Here is a 23054-nt window from a genome sequence, read left to right on the forward strand (position 1 = left end):
TCCATTGAAAGAATGATAATATCACAAAGGTTTCGTCAGGAAGCTTCAACAGACACACCTCTTCTAGTCCTTTTGCCTCTGCAAACCTTACTACTCTGCTCTTCCCATCATGTGTCTAGACTGAGCTACACAACCAGCAGCCACTGCAAAACTCTTCTTTCCCTACACAATGAGAACCACACATCCGAACACCACTTTTTTGTCAGATAAGAGTTCAGCAGGGCGTTGTTGTTTTTTAAGCCAAAAGATGAGCAATCATATGTCATAAAAATGTCACAGCACCCAAGTCATCTTTTTTGCAGCAACAGAAGATTAGTTTGTTTTCAACTCCAATCAATTTCCCCCTCGCAGTATAGCATCAGCTACCCCAGAAGGACTTATTTTCTGAGCGGATGTTATTGCAGAAGAGTTATTGCCAAGTTTTCCTTCAGAATATGTCCTACCTAGTTTGGAAGTTGTATGTGTTTTTTAATACAGCGTCTGAGATGATGTACGTTGGCACTCATCCTCACAGAGAGGCAGCCAAGATTAAAAGAGATCATTCAAAGAGGGCAATTGGTTATCTTATAAGAATTCAGTCTGTCCACTGAATCCAAAGCTGGTGGATAGGAGTCTAATGAACCAGATGCCATAGCACCAGGGCAGCCGTAGAAATGGAAACAGTGGGATCCTTCCCCTGAGTCTGACCAGCCAAGTTTCCACAGTACCTTGCCAGTACAATTGCATGGGGAGCATACCAGTCTGAAGCCCATGAAATGCTCTTATTCAGGCCAGAGGGTTGGCTGTTTAAGGGACTCTCATCTTCCAAAAAGGGCCAGAACCTAGGAGAGGTGGACTGCAGACAAAAAGGCTCAAAAGGCCTCAGTTCACTTCCAACACTTGTGGAGGAAGTTGCTCACTTGGAGCTCTCCGTGGTTTTGCAACAACTGAACTGCCTTCCTCCATGGGCTCCTGTACATGAGTAGAACAAGTCACCAGAAGGAGAGGGAGGGAGGGAGGGGGTGGCTGGTTCTGCTGCAGCCTTCTGAATAAGTATATGTAGGATTAAACTACAAACTTACTCACTGTTAGCTATGAATAAGACTAAATAAACTCAGGTTACTTCCAAGGAAACCTACATAAAGTAGGGGATGCAAGTCTCAGTATAAAAATGTTTTCATGTATAGGTAGCCAAACTTACCATCCAGTCTTTCCCAATCTAGTGCCCTCCAGAAGTTTTGGACTACAGGTCCAATCAGCCACAATCAGCATGGCCAATGGGAGATGAAGTCCCAGACATTTGGAGGGCACCAAATTAGAAAAGGCTGACTTACGCAATGCTGAGCTGGACCAGCCTGACTTGGCGTAAGGCAGTTTCCTATGTTCCAACTAAAACCAACAGGTTAGGCATCCTTAGAGTAATGCTGAAAGACATATTGACACAATTTAGCTTCTCTGTCAACCACATCTATATCCCATCAAGCCTCCCTCTCTTCTCTTTCTGCATAGTATTGCAAAGAAACTAAAGGCTAGGGTACTGGTAGTCACAAAAAACAACGGGTGCAAAATATTGGCAGTGATGCTAGAAAGCATTTTTTAAATTTAATTTTTTGGAGGGGAGTTGTCACCTTTGGCCAGTGGTGCTGTGCCTCAAACAGCACAGGCTGACATGCAATAATTAAGTTGGCACTGATCTGATCTAGAAACAGGGAAAGCTTAGTGGATTTCATTTCTTCATGCCAGGCTGACATTAAATGCACAGACAAACCTATTTGGGCGAGGAGATGTAGGGAAGAAAAGTTACCCAACTGATTTCAGAATTGTTAAACTGCTTTAGAGAATCACAATGTGAGCACATTAGGAAATTGCCTCCTGAGACAAAGAAGAATTCCGAGATATTCTAAAAAGTAGAAACATGTGTTGTAAGGATTCCATAGAAGCAGCACCAATAGTCGTCCTCTTCCACCGAGCACACAGCTTCGGGAGGGACGCACATGGGAGTTGTGAGGGAGGAAAGGGACACCCGCCTAGCCAGCCAGATCAGCCGAACCAACCCTGGCGATCAAAGGGGTGACAGATGTCGCAGCCAGATCGCCCTCACATCCTGGATGAGGCCAATGGCCCATCTAGTCCAGCATCCTGTTTTCACAGTGGTCAACCAGATCTCCATGGGAAGCCTAAAATCAATATCTGAATGTGATTGCATTTTCCCCACTTGTGATTCCCAGGAAAATGGTATTCAAAAGTACAATGTCCCTGAAAGTGAAGATAGAACATAACCATGATGTCTAGTGGCTGCTGATGGCCTTTATTGCCTTATTGTTATCCAGGGAAGCTCGTTGTTTCAAAACCATCAGCAGTAAGAACAAGCCTATCTGTTGATGTCAGAGATACCATATACCCATTTAGCATGTGAAATGCCACTCAGAATATTGCAAACAAGCCCTACTCTCTTTGTTGCACATAGTAAAGACAACACTGTTGAAAAGTAGGGGAGATTTAACTAATCCAAGCACATTATGGAGAGCAGTAGGACTCTGGTTAGGCAACATGCAGGAGTCACGCTACAATACAGGTTTGAACTCATTCACTTCACGGAGTGCAGTAGCTCTGAAAAGAGACACCTCCCTAAGGAGTGAGGGGGGTGCCTGAATTCAGTGTTATGAAATCAAACCAGAAATGCAACTTTCAATGAGTTCCGACCTCCAGACAGAGGCTTTCTTCTCACCTCTTCTTTTCTAGGCGAAAAGTAAGCCAGACCCCATTACATAGGTTTGTGAAGTATTCATTTTGAATACAGGGAGGTGGCCAAGAGGTGGAGAATCACAAAGAGCCTATGGGTGGATGTTCTTGAAGCAAAGCAAGGCACAGTTCAGGCACACACATACACACACAGCCCTCTTCTCATGGCACTAATTTTCTGCAAGACAATTGATTCAATTTTTGTAAAAGAGAGATATGGAAAACTATGCCACCTAGATATTCATGACAAGAATAAACATGCCTGCATTTATAGCGAGTAGGGTAGTAATGGAAATAGCCTTCATCTAAACATACCAAGAAGGGACGCAGGTGGCGCTGTGGGTTAAACCACAGAGCCTAGGACTTGCCGATCAGAAGGTCGGCGATTCGAATCCCCACGATGGGGTGAGCTCCCGTTGCTCGGTCCCTGCTCCTGCCAACCTAGCAGTTCAAAAGCACGTCAAAGTGCAAGTAGATAAATAGGTGGGAAGGTAAACAGTGGGAAGGTAAACAGCATTTCCGTGTGCTGCTCTGATTCGCCAGAAGCGGCTTAGTCATGCTGGCCACATGACCCGGAAGCTGTATGCCGGCTCCCTCGGCCAATAAAATGAGATGAGCGCTGAAACCCCAGAGTTGGTCACAACTGGACCTAATGGTCAGGGATCCCTTTACCTTTACCGAAACATACCAAAGTGGCTTGATCTTTCTGGAAATGCATGGCTTGCTTAGGACCACTTCACACATTTTTAAAGTGTGGCCCTAAGTTGTTTTATGTATACTTTTAAAAGTTAACGTTGCAATTGAAAGGAACATGTGTTATCATTGAAATGGAATTCCAATGGCAAACCCAGGTTTGATGTCATGTGGAAAATAAAATTTAGCATTGCCAGATAATCACAGTGGTAGCTTTGGTCCCTCCTTACACAGAATCCTAGAGCTAGAGGCAGGGCTTCTAGGCCAGAGTTCACTAACTTGCTCTTATTCTTTGGGTCTTGTTCCTCACTCTCTCTCAGCCTTAGTTCCCTCTCAGTGAAACAGGAACAGTACGGCTGCCATACACCCATATTTTCCTGGATAAAACCGGGATTTAAAAGGCAGAATTGATGTCCTGGCTTTTGAAATATAGCAACCCTGAAAACAGGAGTGTTGGAAGCTGCTTTAAACAGAGTCAGGTGACTGGTCCTCCCAGTCAGTTCTTAAGCAAGGGCCTTTCATGCACCTTGCTCCCTGATCCTTTCCACTGAAGATAGCAGGGACTGAACTTGTGACCTTCTGCATGTGAAACATGTGGCTGTTCACTGAGTTAAAACTAGTGGGATACCAGTGGCCAGTCTTTATAGAGTGAGGATTAATTCCATGAAGGCAGTAAAGAATTCTGCAAGAGTCCATTTTTAAAGAAAAAACACTCATATATTATGAATCAAAATAACATTTAAATATAGTGGGTTGTATCCAACAAAACGTTGAATCCATGCAAAGATTTCTGCTTATGCACTGGAACTTCCCTTCCCTCTTCTCCTCTTGTGCTCCCCCCCCCCCAAAAAAAGAAATCTGTTCTGGGCATTCCCCCAACCCTCTAGAGCAGATTTGGAGGGGAGTGCAGGAAAAAGGAAGGAAAATCCATTTTCCAGCAGAAGGCCTTGCACAAATGTTCCACTAACTGTAAGGCAGAATTCTACACTGACTGGCAGCAGCTGTCCAGGGTTTCCAGCTAGGCTCTATGCCAGCTGCACCTGGGATTTAACCTGGGACCTTCTGCATGGAAAGCAGATACCCTAGCACTGAGCTACAGCCCTTACCTATCATTCAGCCAGACGCTGACAGACTGAGTAGAACTCACCTCCATAAATCCCAACAACATATTCCTATTTGTTTTTACCCAGCAGTCTTCACAGTCTGCAATACTGGCCTCATTGTACATCTCCACTTCCTCTTCATCATATAATTTCTGGAAGTGAAACAGCACCACCCTTCCCTATCTGTCTGTCTGGCACCTTCCATCCTAGACTGACTGTGGGAACAGAAAGTTAGACTTCTGGAAACAGGTGTGTGTATGTAACATGCCTAGTTCAGCAACAACTCTCCCAGGAGGATCACAGCACAAAAGTATTTGTGCTTGATAACTTCTCCTGAAACAACATTTACCTTGTCACCTGGGGCAGCAATTTTCTATCCAGGGCCATTCATTCTTTGCACTAATCCCTGACTAAATTCAGTTCCAACAGAAATAGAGCTTGTAATAACCTACCCCACACCCACCCACATTATTATTCAAATTTACTTATTTTGTCTAAGTGAGCTCAAATGCCATATTTTAAGCCTGAACTTGATATATGTTTTTTTTTTTAAATATTGACAGTTTTGCAGAAGTTGGAATTTTGTGGCAGTAAAGAAGTGTGGATAACAGAGAGGAGAAATAAAAAGGGTAGTAACAAAGAGATGCAAATAAAATGCTATCCCCTAAGCCCACTGCAGAGAGTTCGAGGGCTACAAACTTGTTTTCTTTTTTAACATTCATTCATTCATTCGTCACACAAATTTGTACACCATGTATCAGCCTGAAGTCATCAAAGCAGTGTGCATGTTAAAAATTCAATAAAATTCAAAACATAGAAATCCTAAAATAAAAATAAAACCGTTCCTACAAAGTCTAAAAACAATAAAACAATTTCTACAGATGAAGGGAAAACCTCAGGGAAGGTCTTCTTAAACGAAAATGTCTTCAGTAGGCACCTAAACATCACAATGCTGGAGTCCTGCTTAATTTCAGCTAGTAATTGTTCCAGAGGGCTGGAGACGCATCACCAAAACCCTGGTTTCTAGTACAAACTAAGTGCACCTATGGGGCATGTATTACTCTCAGCATCTGAGCAGCACAGGTGCCAGGTAGAGATATTTGGGGCATGGCAGTCCCTTGGGTAAATTGGTTCCAAGTCAAACGCTTTTTAAAAAATAAAGCTAAAATCCTCAGAAATAAAGCTAGCCAGAATCAAGCTGATCCAGAAAAACAGCAACATGACTCCACATGATTTTGTGTGATAGTATCCAAAGCAGAAGTGGTACGGAACCTATCATTAAAGTATACAAGCAATGGTGTGGCCAGAGTCCATGAACAAAAATGGCCGCATGTATGAAGATGCTTAAAAGTCTTGACCTAGTACTGCAACAGGTCAGGAAAGGGTTACAGATGGCATAATTATACAGCTGGAAGGACTGAAATCACAGCATGGCTTACTTATAATATCCACCTCAGCAGTTGCAAGTGAAGGCAGGTTAGGTGAGGAAAAGGCATTGAAGCTCTCTGCATCCACCTTAGTAACCCGGTTTCCCCTGTACAGTTTATTATGAAAGTACAGGCACACCTACAAGGACGAGAAAAGGAACATGTCAGTATACAAACCTTGTAATTAAAAGATCCAACAGACATTTTTTTTTAAAAAAAATGCCTGACTCTTTCTTTAAATATAATGAGAATGACTTAGGAGAGAGTTATAAATACAATGAAAATTATGTAGGAGAGGTTTATATCTCTTGTGCTTTCAAAAAGTGCCACCTCTTGTCACTTAAGTGTTTGGGGTTTTAGACGATTGGAACTAAATATAAGCTAACAGCTTGTGGCATTTCCATCCAAGAGCAGGTTTGGCAGCTCTCACGGATTGCCAAGAACCTCTCAAGTTGAGACCCAGTGACTAGGATGTTAAAAAGTGAGGGTTGAAAGGGACTCTTACCATAAGACGTGCGCTGCTCTTGAGTACACTGTGGGTATATAAATAGCTTCAGAAGCTTTAGAATGGTTGGGAAAGCACGTATCATTTCTAGAGAGGCAGACAGGAGCGTAGGCCCCCTTGCAGTTTGTACCACTGGGGGCATCCAGCTTAACACACACACACTCCAATGAAAAAGCACTTTTCCCTAAGCAACACTTTCCTCTACCAAGTTGGTTGCTGCTGATTTTATGTGATGGTGGTGCTCTATATTACTAATTGGGGGGGGGGATTAGTAAGCAATATTTCTTTAATAACTGATGTCAAATCAAAATGGGATGCTATTTTCTTTTTAAAAATAATTGCGAGGTATATAATCATTTTTTAAAAAATCAGTTGGGCCCCTGCTAATTTCAAGTTAATGGAATGGTACATGTACAAAACAGAATTTGTAAAGAAGAGAATGTGTTACTATAAAAGGGGCATTCTGGGTTGTGCCAAAAAAAAACCCCTATCTTTAGTATCCTAAATTAAAGGAGGTATTATTTTATGTTTCGGAATGTATGGTTTTATAACCTCAAATACCATTTGTTGTTGTTTTATAAAGTTCCCCTATCAAGAAGATAAACTGAAAATTACACTTCTCTTTCAGTTTGTACACTGACTGCAATATCTGAATTTCTGCAAAATCTGAAATGTCAGTGAAAGGACTGGGGTGATAATCATCAAGGATAGAGAGGCATGCAGGACAAGTAGAGGTAAGGCTAGCAGCAAGAAGGTGACCGGACCTCAGGGATTACAAATTGTCCAGCAAAGAGCAGTGACCCCAGCAGATTGGCTCTACCATCATTTCTCAGTTCGTATATGGGTACCTAGAAAGAAAGAGAGAGAATAAGAAATGACTGCTGTTGAAAACACACACACACAGCAGCAGCAGCAGCAAGATAGGGGGCTGGAGGAGACTCCGGATATGTAATACAAGCAAGTGTAAATCCATGAATAATTAATGCAACGTTCTCTTATCAGATGATTTATTGGAACGTGGACGTATTTCTCCATCATTCTAAACTATGGCAGATGGTGGAATTTCTCCAGTTGAATTTAAAATATATTCTCTCCAACCCTCATAAAGTTATCCTTTAATTTTGCATATTCTTTATGCTGGCAGGGAGAGGAGGGAGAGTGGAGATTTCAACCTGGAAGAAATATTACTTGCCAATTACGACACACCCTCCCTCCCCCAGTAGACAACCTACGGCCTTGAATATTATTTGGAAACATCAGCTAGTGCAAAATGTGGCAGCCAGCTGGCCCGATGGGGCTGGTTCACCGGCAGCCCATTATCCTGGGACAACCGCGGATTCTCCTTTGGCATGTGACTAAGGGCAAAACTGCCAGTGGCAAGAGAGATCTATAATCAGACCTTCCTTTGCTTTGGTCCCCCCCCCCTTTACTGTACTTCAAAACATTGCACAGTAGACTGCTAATGTCACCACACCACTAATGCTGATGGAAGAGGAGCCTAATTGTTCCCTTCAACACCCCATTTCCCCACCCAAAATCACCCCCTCCAAAACTGCTATTAGCCCCACTGAAGGAAAGACGCTGGCTATCTATACTGTATTTCTCTTTCCCCACCCCCCAAAGCAAGGCTACTATATAATAATAATAGTAATAGTAGCAATAATAATAATAATAATTTATTATTTATACCCCGCCCATCTGGGCGGCTTCCAATAAAACACTAAAATAAATTAAACATTAAAAGCTTCCCTAAACAGGGCTGCCTGAAGATGTCTTCTAAAAGTTTGATAGTTATTTTTCTCTTTGACATCTGGTGGGAGGGCGTTCCACAGGGTGGGTGCCACTACCGAGAAGGCCCTCTGCCTGGTTCCCTGTAACTTGGCTTCTCGCAGTGAGGGAACTGCCAGAAGGCCCTCGGCGCTGGACCTCAGTGTCTGCGTAGAATGGTGGAGGTGGAGACGCTCCTTCAGGTATAATGGACCGAGGCCGTTTAGGGCTTTAAAGGTCAGCACCAACACTTTGAATTGTGCTCAGAAACGTACTGGAAGCCAGTGTAGTTAATCTGAGGACCGGTGTTATATGGTCTCGGCGGCTGCTCCCAGTCACCAGACTAGCTGCCGCATTCTGGATTAGTTGTAGTTTCCGGGTCACCTTCAAAGGTAACCCCACATAGAGCGCATTGCAGTAGTCCAAGCGAGAGATAACTAGAGCATGCACCACTCTGGCAAGACAGTCTGCGGGCAGGTAGGGTCTCAGCCTGTGTACCAGATGGAGCTGATAAACAGCTGCCCTGGAAACAGAATTGACCTGTGCTTCCATGGACTGCTGTGAGTCCAGAATGACTCCCAGGCTGTGCACCTGGTCCTTCAGGGGCACAGTTACCCCATTCAGGACCTGGGAGTCCTCCACACCTGCCCGTCTCCTGTCCCCCAAAAACAGTACTTCTGTCTTGTCAGGATTCAACCTTAATCTGTTAGCCGCCATCCATCCTCCAACCACCTGCAGACACTCCAGACACTAGTGGTTTTAGGGTAGGACAGTGGTGGATTATGTCCAGTGGACCTGGAGCCAGTGCTAATGACTGGCTAACCTAAGTAATTCCAGTTTTTTCCCCATCCTCCTCTGTGTTCTACAAAGGCAACACTGAGACCATGAACGAGGAAGCTGACAGCCAGTGCCCTGGACTGGTTGTAGGAAAGGAGGCAGGCAGGTGGGGGCTGGCTGAGGGCAGAATGAGTTTGTTGGGGCCGTGCCCCATTTCCCCCAGTGGAACAGCCTTGCGTCCCCTATCTGTGAAATAAGACACATTAAACACATACCTCCCAAGGCTGCTATGTGTAAGAATGAGACACCCACCTTGTACATGTCAGCTTAACTTTGACACAAGACAGAGCCCACCCTGCTTCGTTTTCAAGGAATCAGCTTACCTGAGATCCCGTCAGAACAATGGTTTTACCCAGGTTCTCACACATGAAAGACAATGCTGAGGCTGTATAGGCCATTGTGTCTGTGCCGTGAAGGATCACAAAGCCATCGTACTTTTCGTAGTATATCTGTTGATAGAGAACAAATTTCTCCCATTAAGAAGATAAATTCTAAAAACGGTCAGGAATGATAGTCTGGGGAGAGTCAAACAACATGAATTTTTAAAGGGGAAGAAACTACACCAAATAAGCTGATTTTTCAGTACAGTACTATTTTCCTCTAACATGCTGTTAAATAATTTTCAAATGACCAAATGCATTCTAGGTGCCAACATTCAAATATTGAAGCAACATACAGCGGAGGCAGGGGGAACAACTATTGCTTACATTTTAATTTTTATTTGGAATGCTGTTTTAATATTATTGTATAAGTGTATATACTGTTTTTTTCGTGTATCAGATGCCCCCGGGTATAAAACGCCCCCTATTTTGAGGGACTCCAAATTAAGAAAATGGGGGGAGATTGGCCAGAGTTGCTGAGCTTTTTTTAGGGGGCATTGCCAAAAAACGCTGATCTGCCTAACCTACCACTCTGCCACTCACACACGTAGCAAAAGTCACCTATCGTCTCTCCCCTCACCAATCACCCGTCCAATAGCCGCAGCGACAGCCAATCAACACCAGCCCTTGCTGCAGCCACCAATAACATGCACAATAAAGGTAAAGGTAAAGGTACCGCTGCCCGTACGGGCCAGTCTTGACAGACTCTGGGGTTGTGCGCCCATCTCACTCAAGAGGCCAGGGGCCAGCGCTGTCCGGAGACACTTCCGGGTCACGTGGCCAGCGTGACATCGCTGCTCTGGCGAGCCAGAGCTGCACACGGAAACGCCGTTTACCTTCCCACTAGTAAGCGGTCCCTATTTATCTACTTGCACCCGGGGGTGCTTTCGAACTGCTAGGTTGGCAGGCGCTGGGACCGAGCAACGGGAGCGCACCCCGCCGCGGGGATTCAAACCGCCGACCTTTCGATCGGCAAGCCCTGGGCGCTGAGGCTTTTACCCACAGCGCCACCCGCGTCCCTAACATGCACAATAGCCGCTGACAATCTCTGGCTCGCGGCAGCAACCAATCCCACTCCCCCCACACACACTATCCGTGTATAAGACGACCCCCATTTTTTAACATATTTTTTAAATAAAATAGCCTCATCTTGTACACAAAAAAGTACAGTATATGTGTGTTGGCACATAAAATGTTATAAATCACCTTTAAAGGTGGTATAAAAATAAATTCCCTCTCATCATGATAAACCATGGTTTGTTGTGACATACAAACACTGCCATTGTGAGACAATTCTGGTTTGGTTTTTTAGGTTTGGTTTTTTTGGTTTTTTTCTGGAAGCACAGGGTAGAAAGAAGTCCCATTGCTCAAGCAGAATGCCTTGTGCTGGGGTTCCACTGCTGGGACTCATTAATAGAATCCCATCCGTAATTCTGTCCTCCCCATTTCATTCTCACAACAACCTTGCAAGGTAGGTTAGGCTGGGAGACAGTGACTGGCCCAAGGTTACCCAGTGAGCTTCATGGTCTCACAGGTCCTAGTCCAACAATCTAAGCACTACACCACACTACTGTCTTATATTACCGAGGAGGCAGGCTGTGTGCCTAACAAAAAACAAAACAAAACACTGTACCAATGGAGCCATATTTATTTGTTTATTCCTATCTCGCATTTGAATGTTTCCTTCCAGAGAAGCTCTGACTTGAACATAATTAATTGTTAAAGAATACAGCCAACAGAAAATGAAGTTCTTTCAGTAGCTAATTATGAGAAAATTCAAAGACCTGCTCTTCAGTGTATACATATTAATGATGTGTCCTTAACCAGAGGAAGACTGCTAATTAAGAAAAGCTTAGCAGTTGCTTTAAAACAGGAATGTTAACATATGCAAATGAGTCATATGGTCTGATTTCTTTGTCGCCTCTTTTAGTTGGGGATTATACCATTTACGGGAACAGATTAAGCAAACTGGGGCCATTGTAATAGGACATATGAGGAGGAAGCCCCAGCATCCAATCTCAAGAGAGGCAAATCACTAATGTAAGGCTGCCCTCTTCTGTCCAAAAGATGGCATGGAGCTGTATACAGTGGTACCTCCGTTTAAGAACAGTCCAGTGTAAGAACGATTTGGTTTACAAACTCCACAAAAGCGGAAATAGTGTCTTGGTTAGAGAATGGTCATAAATCTGACATCAGGAATCGCAAGATAGAGAAGCCAGTAGGAGAACACCTCCACCTCCCAGGACATTCAATACAGGACCCCAAAGCAGCTGTCTTATTACAAAAGAATTTCAGAAATAGACTTGAAAGAGAAGTTGCTGAATTACAACTTATCACAAAACTGAAAACTATGGAGAGACCTTGTCTTAATAGAAATATTGGATTCCTGTCTCATTACATATGCTAATCATCTGCATACTATCCCTTGCTTTTTCCTTAGGACTAATTGCAGTCGTTAACAGTCCTCAACAGGTTTACCATACCATTTAGTCAATCACCCATCTCCTACTACCCTCCTGAGAAAAACCCCACCCCACCCCACCCTCCCACTATATGTCTGGTGACTTCTGTTTCAGTGTATCTGGTGACTGGTGACTTCTGGGTCAGTGTATCTGGGTCTGGTGACTTCTGTTTCAGTGTATCTGAAGAAGTGTGCATGCACATGAAAGCTTATACCCAGAACAAACTTAGTTGGTCTCTAAGGTGCTACTGGACAAATTTTTAAATATTTTTTTTATATATATGGTTTGAGAACTTTACCTCGGTCTAAGAATCCAAAAAGCAGAAGGGCTCCAGTGGCAGGAGGCCTCATTAGGGAAAGTGCGCCTCGGTTTAAGAGTGGTTTTGGTTTAAGAACAGACTTCTGGAATGGATTAAGTTCATAAACCGAGGTACCACTGTATATTCATTCTTATATAAATGGCCTCGGTCCTGTATACCTGAAGGATCGTCTCCACCCCCCTCGTTCAGCCCAGACACTGAGATCCAGCGCCGAGGGCCTTCTGGCGGTTCCCTCATTGCGAGAAGTGAGGTTACAGGCAACCAGAGGTTACAGTGGCGCCCACCCTGTGGAACGCCCTCCTTTCAGATGTCAAAGAGATAAACAACTACCTGACATTCAGAAGACATCTTAAGGCAGCCCTGTTCAGGGAAGTTTTTAATGTGTGACACTTTAGTGTATTTTTGGTCTCTATGGAAGCCGCCCAGAGTGGCTGGGGAAACCCAGCCAGATGGGCGGGGTACAAATAATAAATTATTATTATTATGAAATGTATAGACATTGGGTGCAGTTTATTTGAAAGTCCTCTGTTAATGTAACAGCAAACGTAATGCCGTCCAGGTGTTACTGCACTACAGCTCTCATCATTGGCGACCATTGTCCCTGACCATAAGCCATGCTTGCTAGGGCAGAGGACAGTTGTGGTGCAGTAATATCTGGAAGACATCATGTTAGCTTTCCCCGATTTGGCAGATCAAAAATTCCAGGGCGGCTTTCCCCAAACTTATGAAGAATATATGCAGTTGCCTTAATCAGGTACATGGCTTATCTAGCCCAAAACTGCCCACTCATCGCGGAGCTTTTAGGCATAATCACAAAAATGCAACGCAAGTCAATACTTCTGTATATAGAGAGCTGCCATATACCATTGAGTCAGACCACTAGATGCATCTCACCCAATACTGCCTACTCCAACAAACAGCAGCTCTTGAAGGTCTTCAGCATAAAGCTGTCTTGCTCGCTACAGGTCCTTTGATTAGAGATGTCAGGAACTGAACCCTAGGACTTTATGCATGGGAAGCATATGCTTTACCAATGAGCTAGGAGTCCTCCATTTCTCATCCCATTGAAGTGCTTAAAAAATAAATTATGTTCCTCAATAACTCAAGACCAAAACGTTTTGTGCGCCAGAAAAGTCTAACTGGCATTACCATGCATAAACCTTGCAGTGCTCAAAGCTGCATTATGCCTCCACCTTGTGGTCAAACGGATTTTAACTGGAAGTTGAAATGGCAAGATAAAAAAAAAAATGGTGATGTGTTGCAAGAAACACAAACCAGAACTATGCAGAAGAAAACTGATTGCATTAAAGTTACATCAGACTTTTCCATGGACAATCCTGTGAGCAGGATCCTAGATTCCAGTTAGATCCTGTTTACAGATTAATCCTGGAAACTTTGGGTAAAACCAAAACTCTGGATTATGTAGGGACTGTTGCTGTTGCTCTAGCAACGTGGTCATGACATTGATTCAGAAAGCCATCCCTTGAGGAGCAAATCTTATGTTGCAATAAGCTTTAAAGGTATGCATGTATTTTTAAAGAGGGGTGAAATGGAAACAGCTTGTTATTGTGAATATAAAAAAAAACAATCATGTGCTTCATTTGCTGGTCAGCAATGAAGATTGGTAAAGAACAGCATGTGTTGAAACATCCTGCCAGTTACCCTATGGATACTGAAAGTGTTTTCTTTTTGTCAGCATGTAAACTATTCTAGGCTGTTGGGATCACAATGTGAAAGACAATGGTTGTTTCCAAATAGTGCTAAGTAACTGCCTGCATGAGGACGTCTGCATATGGAATGTGACTCCCCTCCCGCTCTCCCCATGTGCTCCCCTAGATATGTTCTAAGGGTTCTCCCGTTCTCCCAACCCTTCGGATCAGATATGGAGATGATATGGGATGCACCCAGAGGAGGGGAGGAGAGCAGACCCGTTACGAAAGCGGAAGTTGTTCTGCTCACAAAATTTATTTAGTTGGCTATGGCTCAATATTTTTTCTGTGACCAACAGCATTACAAGAGTAATTCAGAATACCTCAAGGAGACTGCCAATCTTGTCCCATTCAGCTGGAGTCATGTTTGAAGAATCAAGCAGTGGAGAAAGTTCCAGGATGGTGTAGATAATTCTTTTATTTTGTCTAGAAATGCTGAGAAGAAGAAAAAAAACTTTTTATGCAATGAACTATTTTAGTTGCAGCCCCTTTTCCACTGGAGACCTGAACATTGGGCTGTGCATGGTAAGAAAGCGTACAAGGGGATATTTTTGCTATCCGAGGAAGTTCACTCTGCGACACAGATTGAACTTCATAAACTTCTCTTCCTATCTGATCTGCTATTCTGTTGAAGAAATCTTAGCCAGTTGAAATATTGGACAATTAAATCTGCATCCAGTTACATGGGCCTTCTTTTGTTCTTATGCATGTAAAAAAAAAATAAGAGTTCTAAAACCAAAAGTAACCTTTGTTTAAGATAATATACACACAATACAGCAGGTACCATCTTAGAAGAAGTATTTATTCATGAGTAAGACAGAAAAAGGAATACCTCTTCTAACACAATCTGCCAACCACTTCCCCCCCCTTTTTTTGTAAATACAGTGGTACCTTGGGTTACAAACGCTTCAGGTTACATACGCTTCAGGTTAGAGACTCTGCTAACCCAGAAATATTACCTCGGGTTAAGAACTTTGTTTCAGGATGAGAACAAAAATTGTGCTCTGGCGGTGCAGCGGTAGCAGGAGGCCCCATTGGCTGAAGTGGTGCTTCAGATTAAGAACAGCTTCAGGTTAAGAACGGACCTCCAGAATGAATTCAGTACTTCACCCAAGGTACCAATGTAATTGTATTAATTACTATTCCTCTCAGTGGTGTGCTGTTATAAAAAAGATAATCAAATTCCCAAGGTACTTCTCGAATGGACAGCAAATCTGCTGTCTGTTAGAGAAAGTTGCCTGCTGAACTGAAGGTATGATATGATCCAATGTAGCGAATAAGATCGGATTTTTGCAAGCCAAAGCTGCAGATTAATGAGAAAAGCTCTCAGATCCAGGAGAATTAATCAGTACACAGCACAATCAAAATATGGACCAAGTAAAAGTGTGCATGAGCCTCAGTCAACCCACTGGCTTCTTAGATTTCATCACCCAAACAGTTTCAAACGTATCTCCAACCATGAGGGTTTGAAATTTGCCTTGAAAAGAAATGAAATCTGAGATGTTCAGGAATCTGATTTCTGACGCATGTCACATCCTATGCTATTTCTGTGCAGCGGATTATACAAAGTCCTAACAATCAGGTAAAAAGCTAAGAGATTCAGAATTCTAAGGAAACTCTTCTTTCCCTAATACTCACGGAAGCACCAAGGTGTCGTCTCCAAGGTGAAGGCGGGAATACAGATTAGTTTCCTCGGCATATGCTGCATCGTGAAGAATGGGGATCTTCTTCAGGGCCCCTGCCAGCATGTTAGCCTCAGGAGCAAGGCCTGAGAAAACAGAAAGAAGAAAAGAAAAATGTGAATAAAACAAAATGTTCGTTAATTTCTTATCTGACAGTTGAACCTCCTTATCACCTGCTCAAGGTATATAAGAAAACTGGTTTAAATTCTACAAATACACCATAGGCTTCTGATATTTATTTATTTATTTATTTGCTTTCTTATTTATTTAATGGCATTTTACACCACCTCTCCAAAACATGTATGAAACTATTTTTTTGGGGGGGGGGAATATATGATGAATTAAAAAAGATGATGGGGATAACTTTTACTAAAAAAACGGAGGCATTTCTATTAAGTATTTTAGATAAAGAGATCCCAAAAAAATCTAAGAGAGGTATTTTTGTATGCAACCGCAGCAGCACGTATACTTGTGGCCAAGGGATAGAAAGATCACGAGGCTCTAAAAATAACAGATTGGCAAATCAAATTACAGGAATTGGTGGAGACGGCTCGACTGACTAGTAAACTCAGAGGAAACTCAAAGCAAAAATTAGCGGGAAAATGGGATGTTTATAAAAAATATGTTCAAAAATACAATAATAGTTTTGACTCCGTGCTAGCATTCGAGTGATAAAGGAACTAAAAGGAGGTGGACTACAATTAAGGATTTATTATGTTTTCAGAATGTATTAGAAAAATTATATAGAAAGGTTTATTGTTTTGTGTACATTCGATTGTAAGATAAAACATATGCAAAGGGACTTGACAGGAAGTCAAAGTTGAAGAAAAGATTTTGGAAGATAAAAGGGGAAAAATATTTACTTTCATTATTATCATTTTCTGTGCGGGTGTGGGTGTGTGGGTGTCTGCACATATGTATGTTGTTGTATGCAATGTTTGGGAGGAAATAAGATGATAAATAACAAATAACAAACTAAATATCGATGTATGTAATTTTTTATTTCTTAATTATATTTAGTGGTAGTATGGCTGTATTGTTTTTTGTAACATAAAACCATTCAATAAAAATTATTTTTTAAAAAAACATGTATGAAACAGCTTACACATATACAAATATTAAATAAATGACAAAATAATAAGAGCATGGCAGCAGCAAAAAAAAAACCCCAAAGCCTCTGGATAAATGCCTGCATTTTTTATTTATTTTATTTTATACAATTTAAAACGATTGAATAATAAATAACAAGATGACAAAAAATAGCAGCCATCTCAAGACACCATAAAGGCTAGTTCTTCTAAATGTCATGCTAATTGCATAAGGTTAAAACTTGTATACAAATTTGTGCACCAAAAATTAGACACAGATCATGTTCATACACTCTTAAATTATATCTTAAGTTGTTCATCTGCCATCCCTTATGGTGGCAAAAAGACATATACTCCAAGGCTGGAAGGACAAACACCCACCATCTACTACTCAATGGTCTGAAGAGCTCACTGTGTGGGATGTGAAACTCAAGAGCAGTCAAGTACAACTTCCCTAGAGCAGACATAAAAGGGGATGTCTGGACCAGCCAATCAGAACTTCCTGTTTCTCCTGTCTGGGACAGACTTCCTCTGCATGTGACTAGAGGTGGGTGTGACCTCACCTGCCCAGGTAACAGAAGAACAGGACTGGTCAGCCATCTCTCTCTCTCTGACTACATTCATCGAAAAAGCAACATCTGCTTAGCCTAAGACAGGGGTCTGCAACCTTTAAGACAAAAAGAGCCACTTGGACCCGTTTCCAAAAAAACAACAACAACTGGGAGCCGCAAAAACATTGCAACATTTAAAACAAATATAACACTGTATATATTGTTTCTTGCCTTAATGCTGTATATACAGGATCAGCTGTCAATCTCAAGAAAAAAGGACAAATAGCTAATTAAAATATTTAATTTACAACCAGGTAACCAGGTTAATGGGACTTTTGCTCCTGAACCTCAGTGCTCAGTGTCTGCACATCAGGGCTGTAAGACGTCACCTTCATTTTCACACAGGCTTGCAAGCTGTCATCTGTGAGGCGTGATCGGTGTTTGTTTTTAATATAGTTCATGTTGGAGAAGACCTGCTCACATACATATGTGGAACCGAAGATCGACAGGACTCCATCGAGTCCAACCCCCTGCCAAGCAGGAAACACCATCAGAGCACTCCTGAGATATGGTTGTCAAGCCTCTGCTTAAAGACCTCCAAAGAAGGAGACTCCTGTGGGAAAATGATTGCTTGTACATGAGAGCATAAGCAAGGTTCTTATTGTTACAGGGTGATTTCATAGCTAGAAGCATCCTTGGAGCATGAACAGTGCGTGGACAGCTCGTGCTGTCCTATATGATTGGCTAACGTGGCATGGCCTGATCTAGTGCGAAGGTCCTTATCTGCTTGCTAGAACAAATTGCTTGGCTTGTATTTTGTATCTTTCTGATTTCACACAATAAAAGCTGTGCTGCATGAGCCCTAGGGGCGGCCATATTTCGGAACCTACTATGGTGTGAGACTGATTTTTCCTTGAATGCCGAGCTGCAACTCGACAATTGGTGCCCCGTGTGAGGCAAGTGAAGCCACTCCACAATAGACACAGTCCCAGGCTTTTGGCCTGTGGTGTACAATATAGCTGTTGGAAGGAGCGGGGTGGCAAATACTGCAAGTGATAATTGCGCCATGGAAAGAGAAGGAATCCTGTCCACCATACATCTGCGGAGATGGTTGTTCACAGAGGTTAAAGCCTCTTCCATTGCAGAGGTGACTGTGATCTTGTCCGCTGGATCCTTATGTCCTTTAAGGGCAGAAAATAGTGGAGACAAAGTAGAGGTGGGCAGGTCCAAATAACTCTTTATCCAATTCAGCTGTCCAAGGAGTTGTTGTAAATCCACCAGTCTAAGGTGACCAGGAAACTGTAGTTGAGGTGTAACTGGGATGGCTGCAGATGCTGTCAGCTTGTGTCCCAGGTACGTAATAGGTAAGGTCCGCTGAATTTTTTCTCTAGCCACTGTCAATCCTGCTTGCATCAAAGTATGGATTAAGTCCTCGAGAAGAGCGTCAGGGATGTGTGATGAGGAAATCAAAATATCATCCATGTAATGACAACAGATGACCGCTAGGTGGCGCTCACGGAATGGTTGAAGCGCCTTATCCACAAAATACTGGCATAAGGTCGGAGAATTTTTCATACCTTGTGGGAGAACCGTCCATTGATAGCGCTTGGTTGGTTTGGAGTTGTTCAGGACCGGCAAGGTGAATGCAAAACGCTGTCTGTCTTGTGGTGCCAAAGGGATAGAAAAAAAACAGTCCTTGAGATCGATGACTGCAAGCTGATGGTCTTGTGGCAACATGTTGGGATTTAGGATGCCAGGTTGGAAGGTCCCCATAGGGCACAATTGGTTGTTAACCCTTCGTAAATCGTGCAAAAGACGGTATTGTCCAGATGCCTTTTTTCTGATGACAAAGATGGGTGTATTCCATGGGCTGGTGGAAGGTTCAATATGCCCCAGTTCAAGTTGTTCCGTAATTAACTGGGCTGCCACTGCAAGCTTCTGTCTAGGCAAGGGCCACTGATCCACCCATACGGGGGTGTCTGTGGTCCAGCAGAGAGAAAGCGCAGTCCGGGGCATGGCAGGGGCAGCCCTCAGCATAAATTTGTAGAAATTGTAGTTTCCGCTGCAGCAAGCAGATCTCGCCCCCAAAGGGAGACGGGAATGTCCAGAACCAGTGGTAAGATAGTCATCTCAAAGCCTTGTGAGCCTTGAATCAAAATAGGGTTCCTGCTGCGTCGGGCAGCTGCAGCGCCACCAACGCCAATAACAGAAGAAGCTGGCTCAAGTGGCCAGGCGGAGGGCCAATCCTTAATAGCAATCACAGAACAGTCTGCCCCCGTGTCCAAAACCCCTTCAATCGTGCGACCCCCAAGGGTCATCTGGATCTTTGGACGCTTCTCTGTGACTGGGAAGGTAGCAGCAACAAGGGGGTCATGGTCCTGGGTTGGCCCTGGGACGCATATGAGCTTTGCTATAGGAGAACCTGATTGCAAACGTGCCTGGCGATCAGAAAATACAGTCACATAGGGGTCATTTTGTTGTAATCCATGTAAAACATCTGGAACAAGGTGAATCCCATGCTGCAAAACCTCTGACAGTGGAAAAACAAGGCACTGTGCTGAAGAAGAAAAACCAGCCTCTAATGACACTCTGACTTGGTGTGGTACATAGGGGACTGGCAGGTATAAGTCCTGAATTAAAAGGAGGCGGGGCAAGGCCGGAGGTGAGATGGCTGGAGAATGCGCTGGATCCCCTATTGTTGAGCCTGGGCCCGGGGTGGGCCCGACTGCCGGTTTCCCGTCGGTTGATATTGCTGGTTCTGTTGAGGCGTGGCGGAGCGACACTGATTGGCCCAGTGGAAACCTTTTTTGCAAATGGGGCATTTTGTGCTAGGACGACTTTGCTCTGTATTAGATCTGCACTGTGCACGAAAATGGCCCACTTTGCCACATCCATAGCAGGTTTTATCCTTTGCAGGATTTTTGGACACAGTGGAGGATAGAGCTGCGGCTAGCAAGCGAGCTTTATGTATCTCAGTCCCCACCGATTGGCAGGCTTTAAGCATATCTGCAATGGCTACATTGGGAGTTGCCAGCAAAGGGCGTAGTGCTTGCTTACAGTCCTCATTCGCATTATCAAACGCAAGCTGGCGGACAATCACTGCTTGGGCTGCTACGTCCTGAACTTGCCGTTTAAGGGTGTTATACAAGCGATCGACAAATTGTCCATAGGGCTCTGTAGGACCTTGTCTAACGCTCCCCCATCGGCCATCGCGCTCAGTTTTGTCATCAGGGACAGAAGCCAAGGCCTCCTGAGCAGCAGCCGTAGTGGCCTCCCAATATTGAGGATCGAGAGTTAGTTGTTGGGCAGCAGTAAGAAAATTGCCTCCTCCCGTTAATCCATCGAGGACATCAGCTTGGGTTAACATGACGGGGGGTTGCGGTGGTGCGGCACCAGCAGCGGCAGCAGCCAAAGCAGCCTGATGATTAGCCAATGCAACATTATTAAGATTATTCCTAATCCCATCTGCACGACGTTGGCAGGCCCAGTGCCAAGCTTGTATAAACAAAATCATTTGATGAGGCTGCATTACAGTGCGGGCCAACAGCTTAACATCCTCTGGTATCAAATTTTGTTGAAAAATAGTGGCAAACAAGCCCAAGGTGTAAGGAGATTGCAAGCCATTGTTCTGGACAGAGGAATACAGTTCTTTTATGAATCTCAAATCAAACTGTTCGTGCCGGGCTGGGCCTCCCCCTGGCGCGGCAGGAGCAATCACAGGAAAAAGATTAGGAGTTGTAGAATCAAAAGCTAGCAACGGAGCAGCGGCGCGAAGAGATTCTTGAAGTGGGGTGGAAGCGGTGCCAGATGCCTTGGGCGGAGGAGGTGGAAGAGCGGGGGGTGCTGCAGAATTTGAAGAATGCAGGGGAGTGACAGGAGGAGCCGAAGGGCAAATGTCCGGTGGTTTAGGAGGCAGGTTTGAGGCAGGCAAAGCGGGAGCTGGGAGGGCAGGCGAAGAAGCTGTTGCGGCAGCCAGAAGAATGTTTGAAGGAGTTAAGCACGACATAGCTTTGTAGACGTTAGACCAGGCATGCAAAACTTTGACATCAATCTGAGGATGATTTTGAAAGAAGTGTCCAATTTTTTTCCAATCGTCTAACGCATAATTTCCGTCCTGGGGGAACCAGGGACAGTGAGTGTCCAGGGCTATTATAAGGGACTTAAGGTCAGCTTTCTGAACAGCAAGGTTGTTACTGGCCAAAAGGAATTTAAGGTCTTTATAAAATTTTTTCTGTGGTGCAGAGAGAGACTTTCCCATGATTGCAAGAGTTGCAAAAGAGCAGGGAGCACTTACCGGAGGGATCCTTAGGAGGATGAGGGAGGCGCCTTTTGCCCTGTCCGGGCGGAGATAAGTGCTGATAAATCCGTAACGTAGTCCAGAATCACATTCACACGGGAGCTCTCACCGGGGATCCACAACGTGGATGAACGACGCGTCTGCAGTCCTGGCAGGCGAGGTGAGGCTGAACGTTGTAAAACAGCATGAAGTCCGAAAGAAATCACACGGGAGCACTCATCAGGGATCCACTACGTGGATGAACGACGTGTTGGTGAGCGCTGAATAAGACAACGTGAAGTCCGAAGGCAGTCACACTTGGCAGCAATTCACCAAACTTTCACCAAACTTTCCCCTGCTTAAGTTTAAAAAGGGGCTTCAAGCAACTAAAAAGGGGCTTCAGGCAACTAACTCCACGTGGAATTCCACGCGACCGCGACTTGCTATGCCCAATAATCAATGCCACAAAATGCCACAGAAAATTAACCAGGGCCCCAGTAAACCATAAATCATAATCAGTGCCTGATGCAAATAATAATTAATAATGAGGGCCCAATGTCATCCTCGTCATTATAAAAATAATCCCTCTCTTCGCGCCGCCCAGCCTCCCAAGAAAAAACCCCCACCTCAAACAGTCACAAAGCACAAATTCCACGCGACCGCAACTTGCTATGCCCAATAATCAATGCCCCAAAATGCCATAGAAAATTAATCAGGGCCCCAGTGTACCATAAATCATAATCAGTGTCTGATGTAAATAATAATTAATAATGAGGCATTCGTCATTATAAAAATACCTTTTTATTATTCATTTGTTTGACCCCTCAGAATTACTCCTCCTCATAGAAATAAAATTAACAAGTTACCTTTTTTTGAGTGTGTGTTCTTCACTCCCCTTCAAAACAGTGACCAGTGTATATGGCCCCTTTCAATGCAGCCTGCTTACAAAGGCGGGAAAGACCAGCAATAAGCTGTTGCATAACGTTCCCCAAGGAAAGTGTTAGCTATTCACCAAACTTCCCCCTGCTTAGTTTAAAAAGGGGCTTCAGGCAACTAACTCCCACGTGGAATTTCCTATAGTAAGATGGCGGCCGCCTCAGAAGACCACATGGGCAGATAAGATGGCTGCTGGGATGATCCGGTTACCCAGCAACAGCACAGCTGTTTCCGACGCTTTTGAAAGCAGCCGGCAAAGCAAGCGTTGGAGCGCCGAAGCCACCTAACCCCCACAACTAGAATGCTGCGCATGTGACCAAATGGCGAGGACTTACTTTGCTAGAGACAAGCCCCGACGCTACCACAAGCCTCCCTCTCTTCGCACCGCCCAGCCTCCCAAGAAAAAAAACCCACCTCAGTCACAAAGCACAAATTCCACGCGACCGCAACTTGCTATGCCCAATAATCAATGCCCCAAAATGCCATAGAAAATTAATCAGGGCCCCAGTGTACCATAAATCATAATCAGTGTCTGATGTAAATAATAATTAATAATGAGGCATTCGTCATTATAAAAATACCTTTTTATTATTCATTT

General features: G+C 43.8%; 1 protein-coding gene across 2 annotated transcripts in view; it reads right to left on the reverse strand.

Annotated features, from left to right (window-relative positions):
- The window catches only part of ASPG (asparaginase), a 64785-nt gene that overhangs the window by 32486 nt on the left and 9245 nt on the right, over positions 1–23054 (reverse strand). For both annotated transcript variants that reach the window (XM_083734659.1, XM_083734658.1), the window contains exons 2-6: positions 15562–15691; positions 14247–14358; positions 9377–9502; positions 7214–7297; positions 5957–6083 (exon numbers count right to left, since the gene is read on the reverse strand). In XM_083734659.1, the coding sequence (XP_083590785.1) occupies positions 5957–6083; positions 7214–7297; positions 9377–9502; positions 14247–14358; positions 15562–15691 (579 nt within the window). The remainder of the gene's footprint in view (positions 1–5956; positions 6084–7213; positions 7298–9376; positions 9503–14246; positions 14359–15561; positions 15692–23054) is intronic.

The sequence above is a fragment of the Podarcis gaigeae genome (assembly GCF_964106915.1).
Source record: "Podarcis gaigeae genome assembly, chromosome: 1".
Lineage (NCBI taxonomy): Eukaryota > Metazoa > Chordata > Lepidosauria > Squamata > Lacertidae > Podarcis > Podarcis gaigeae.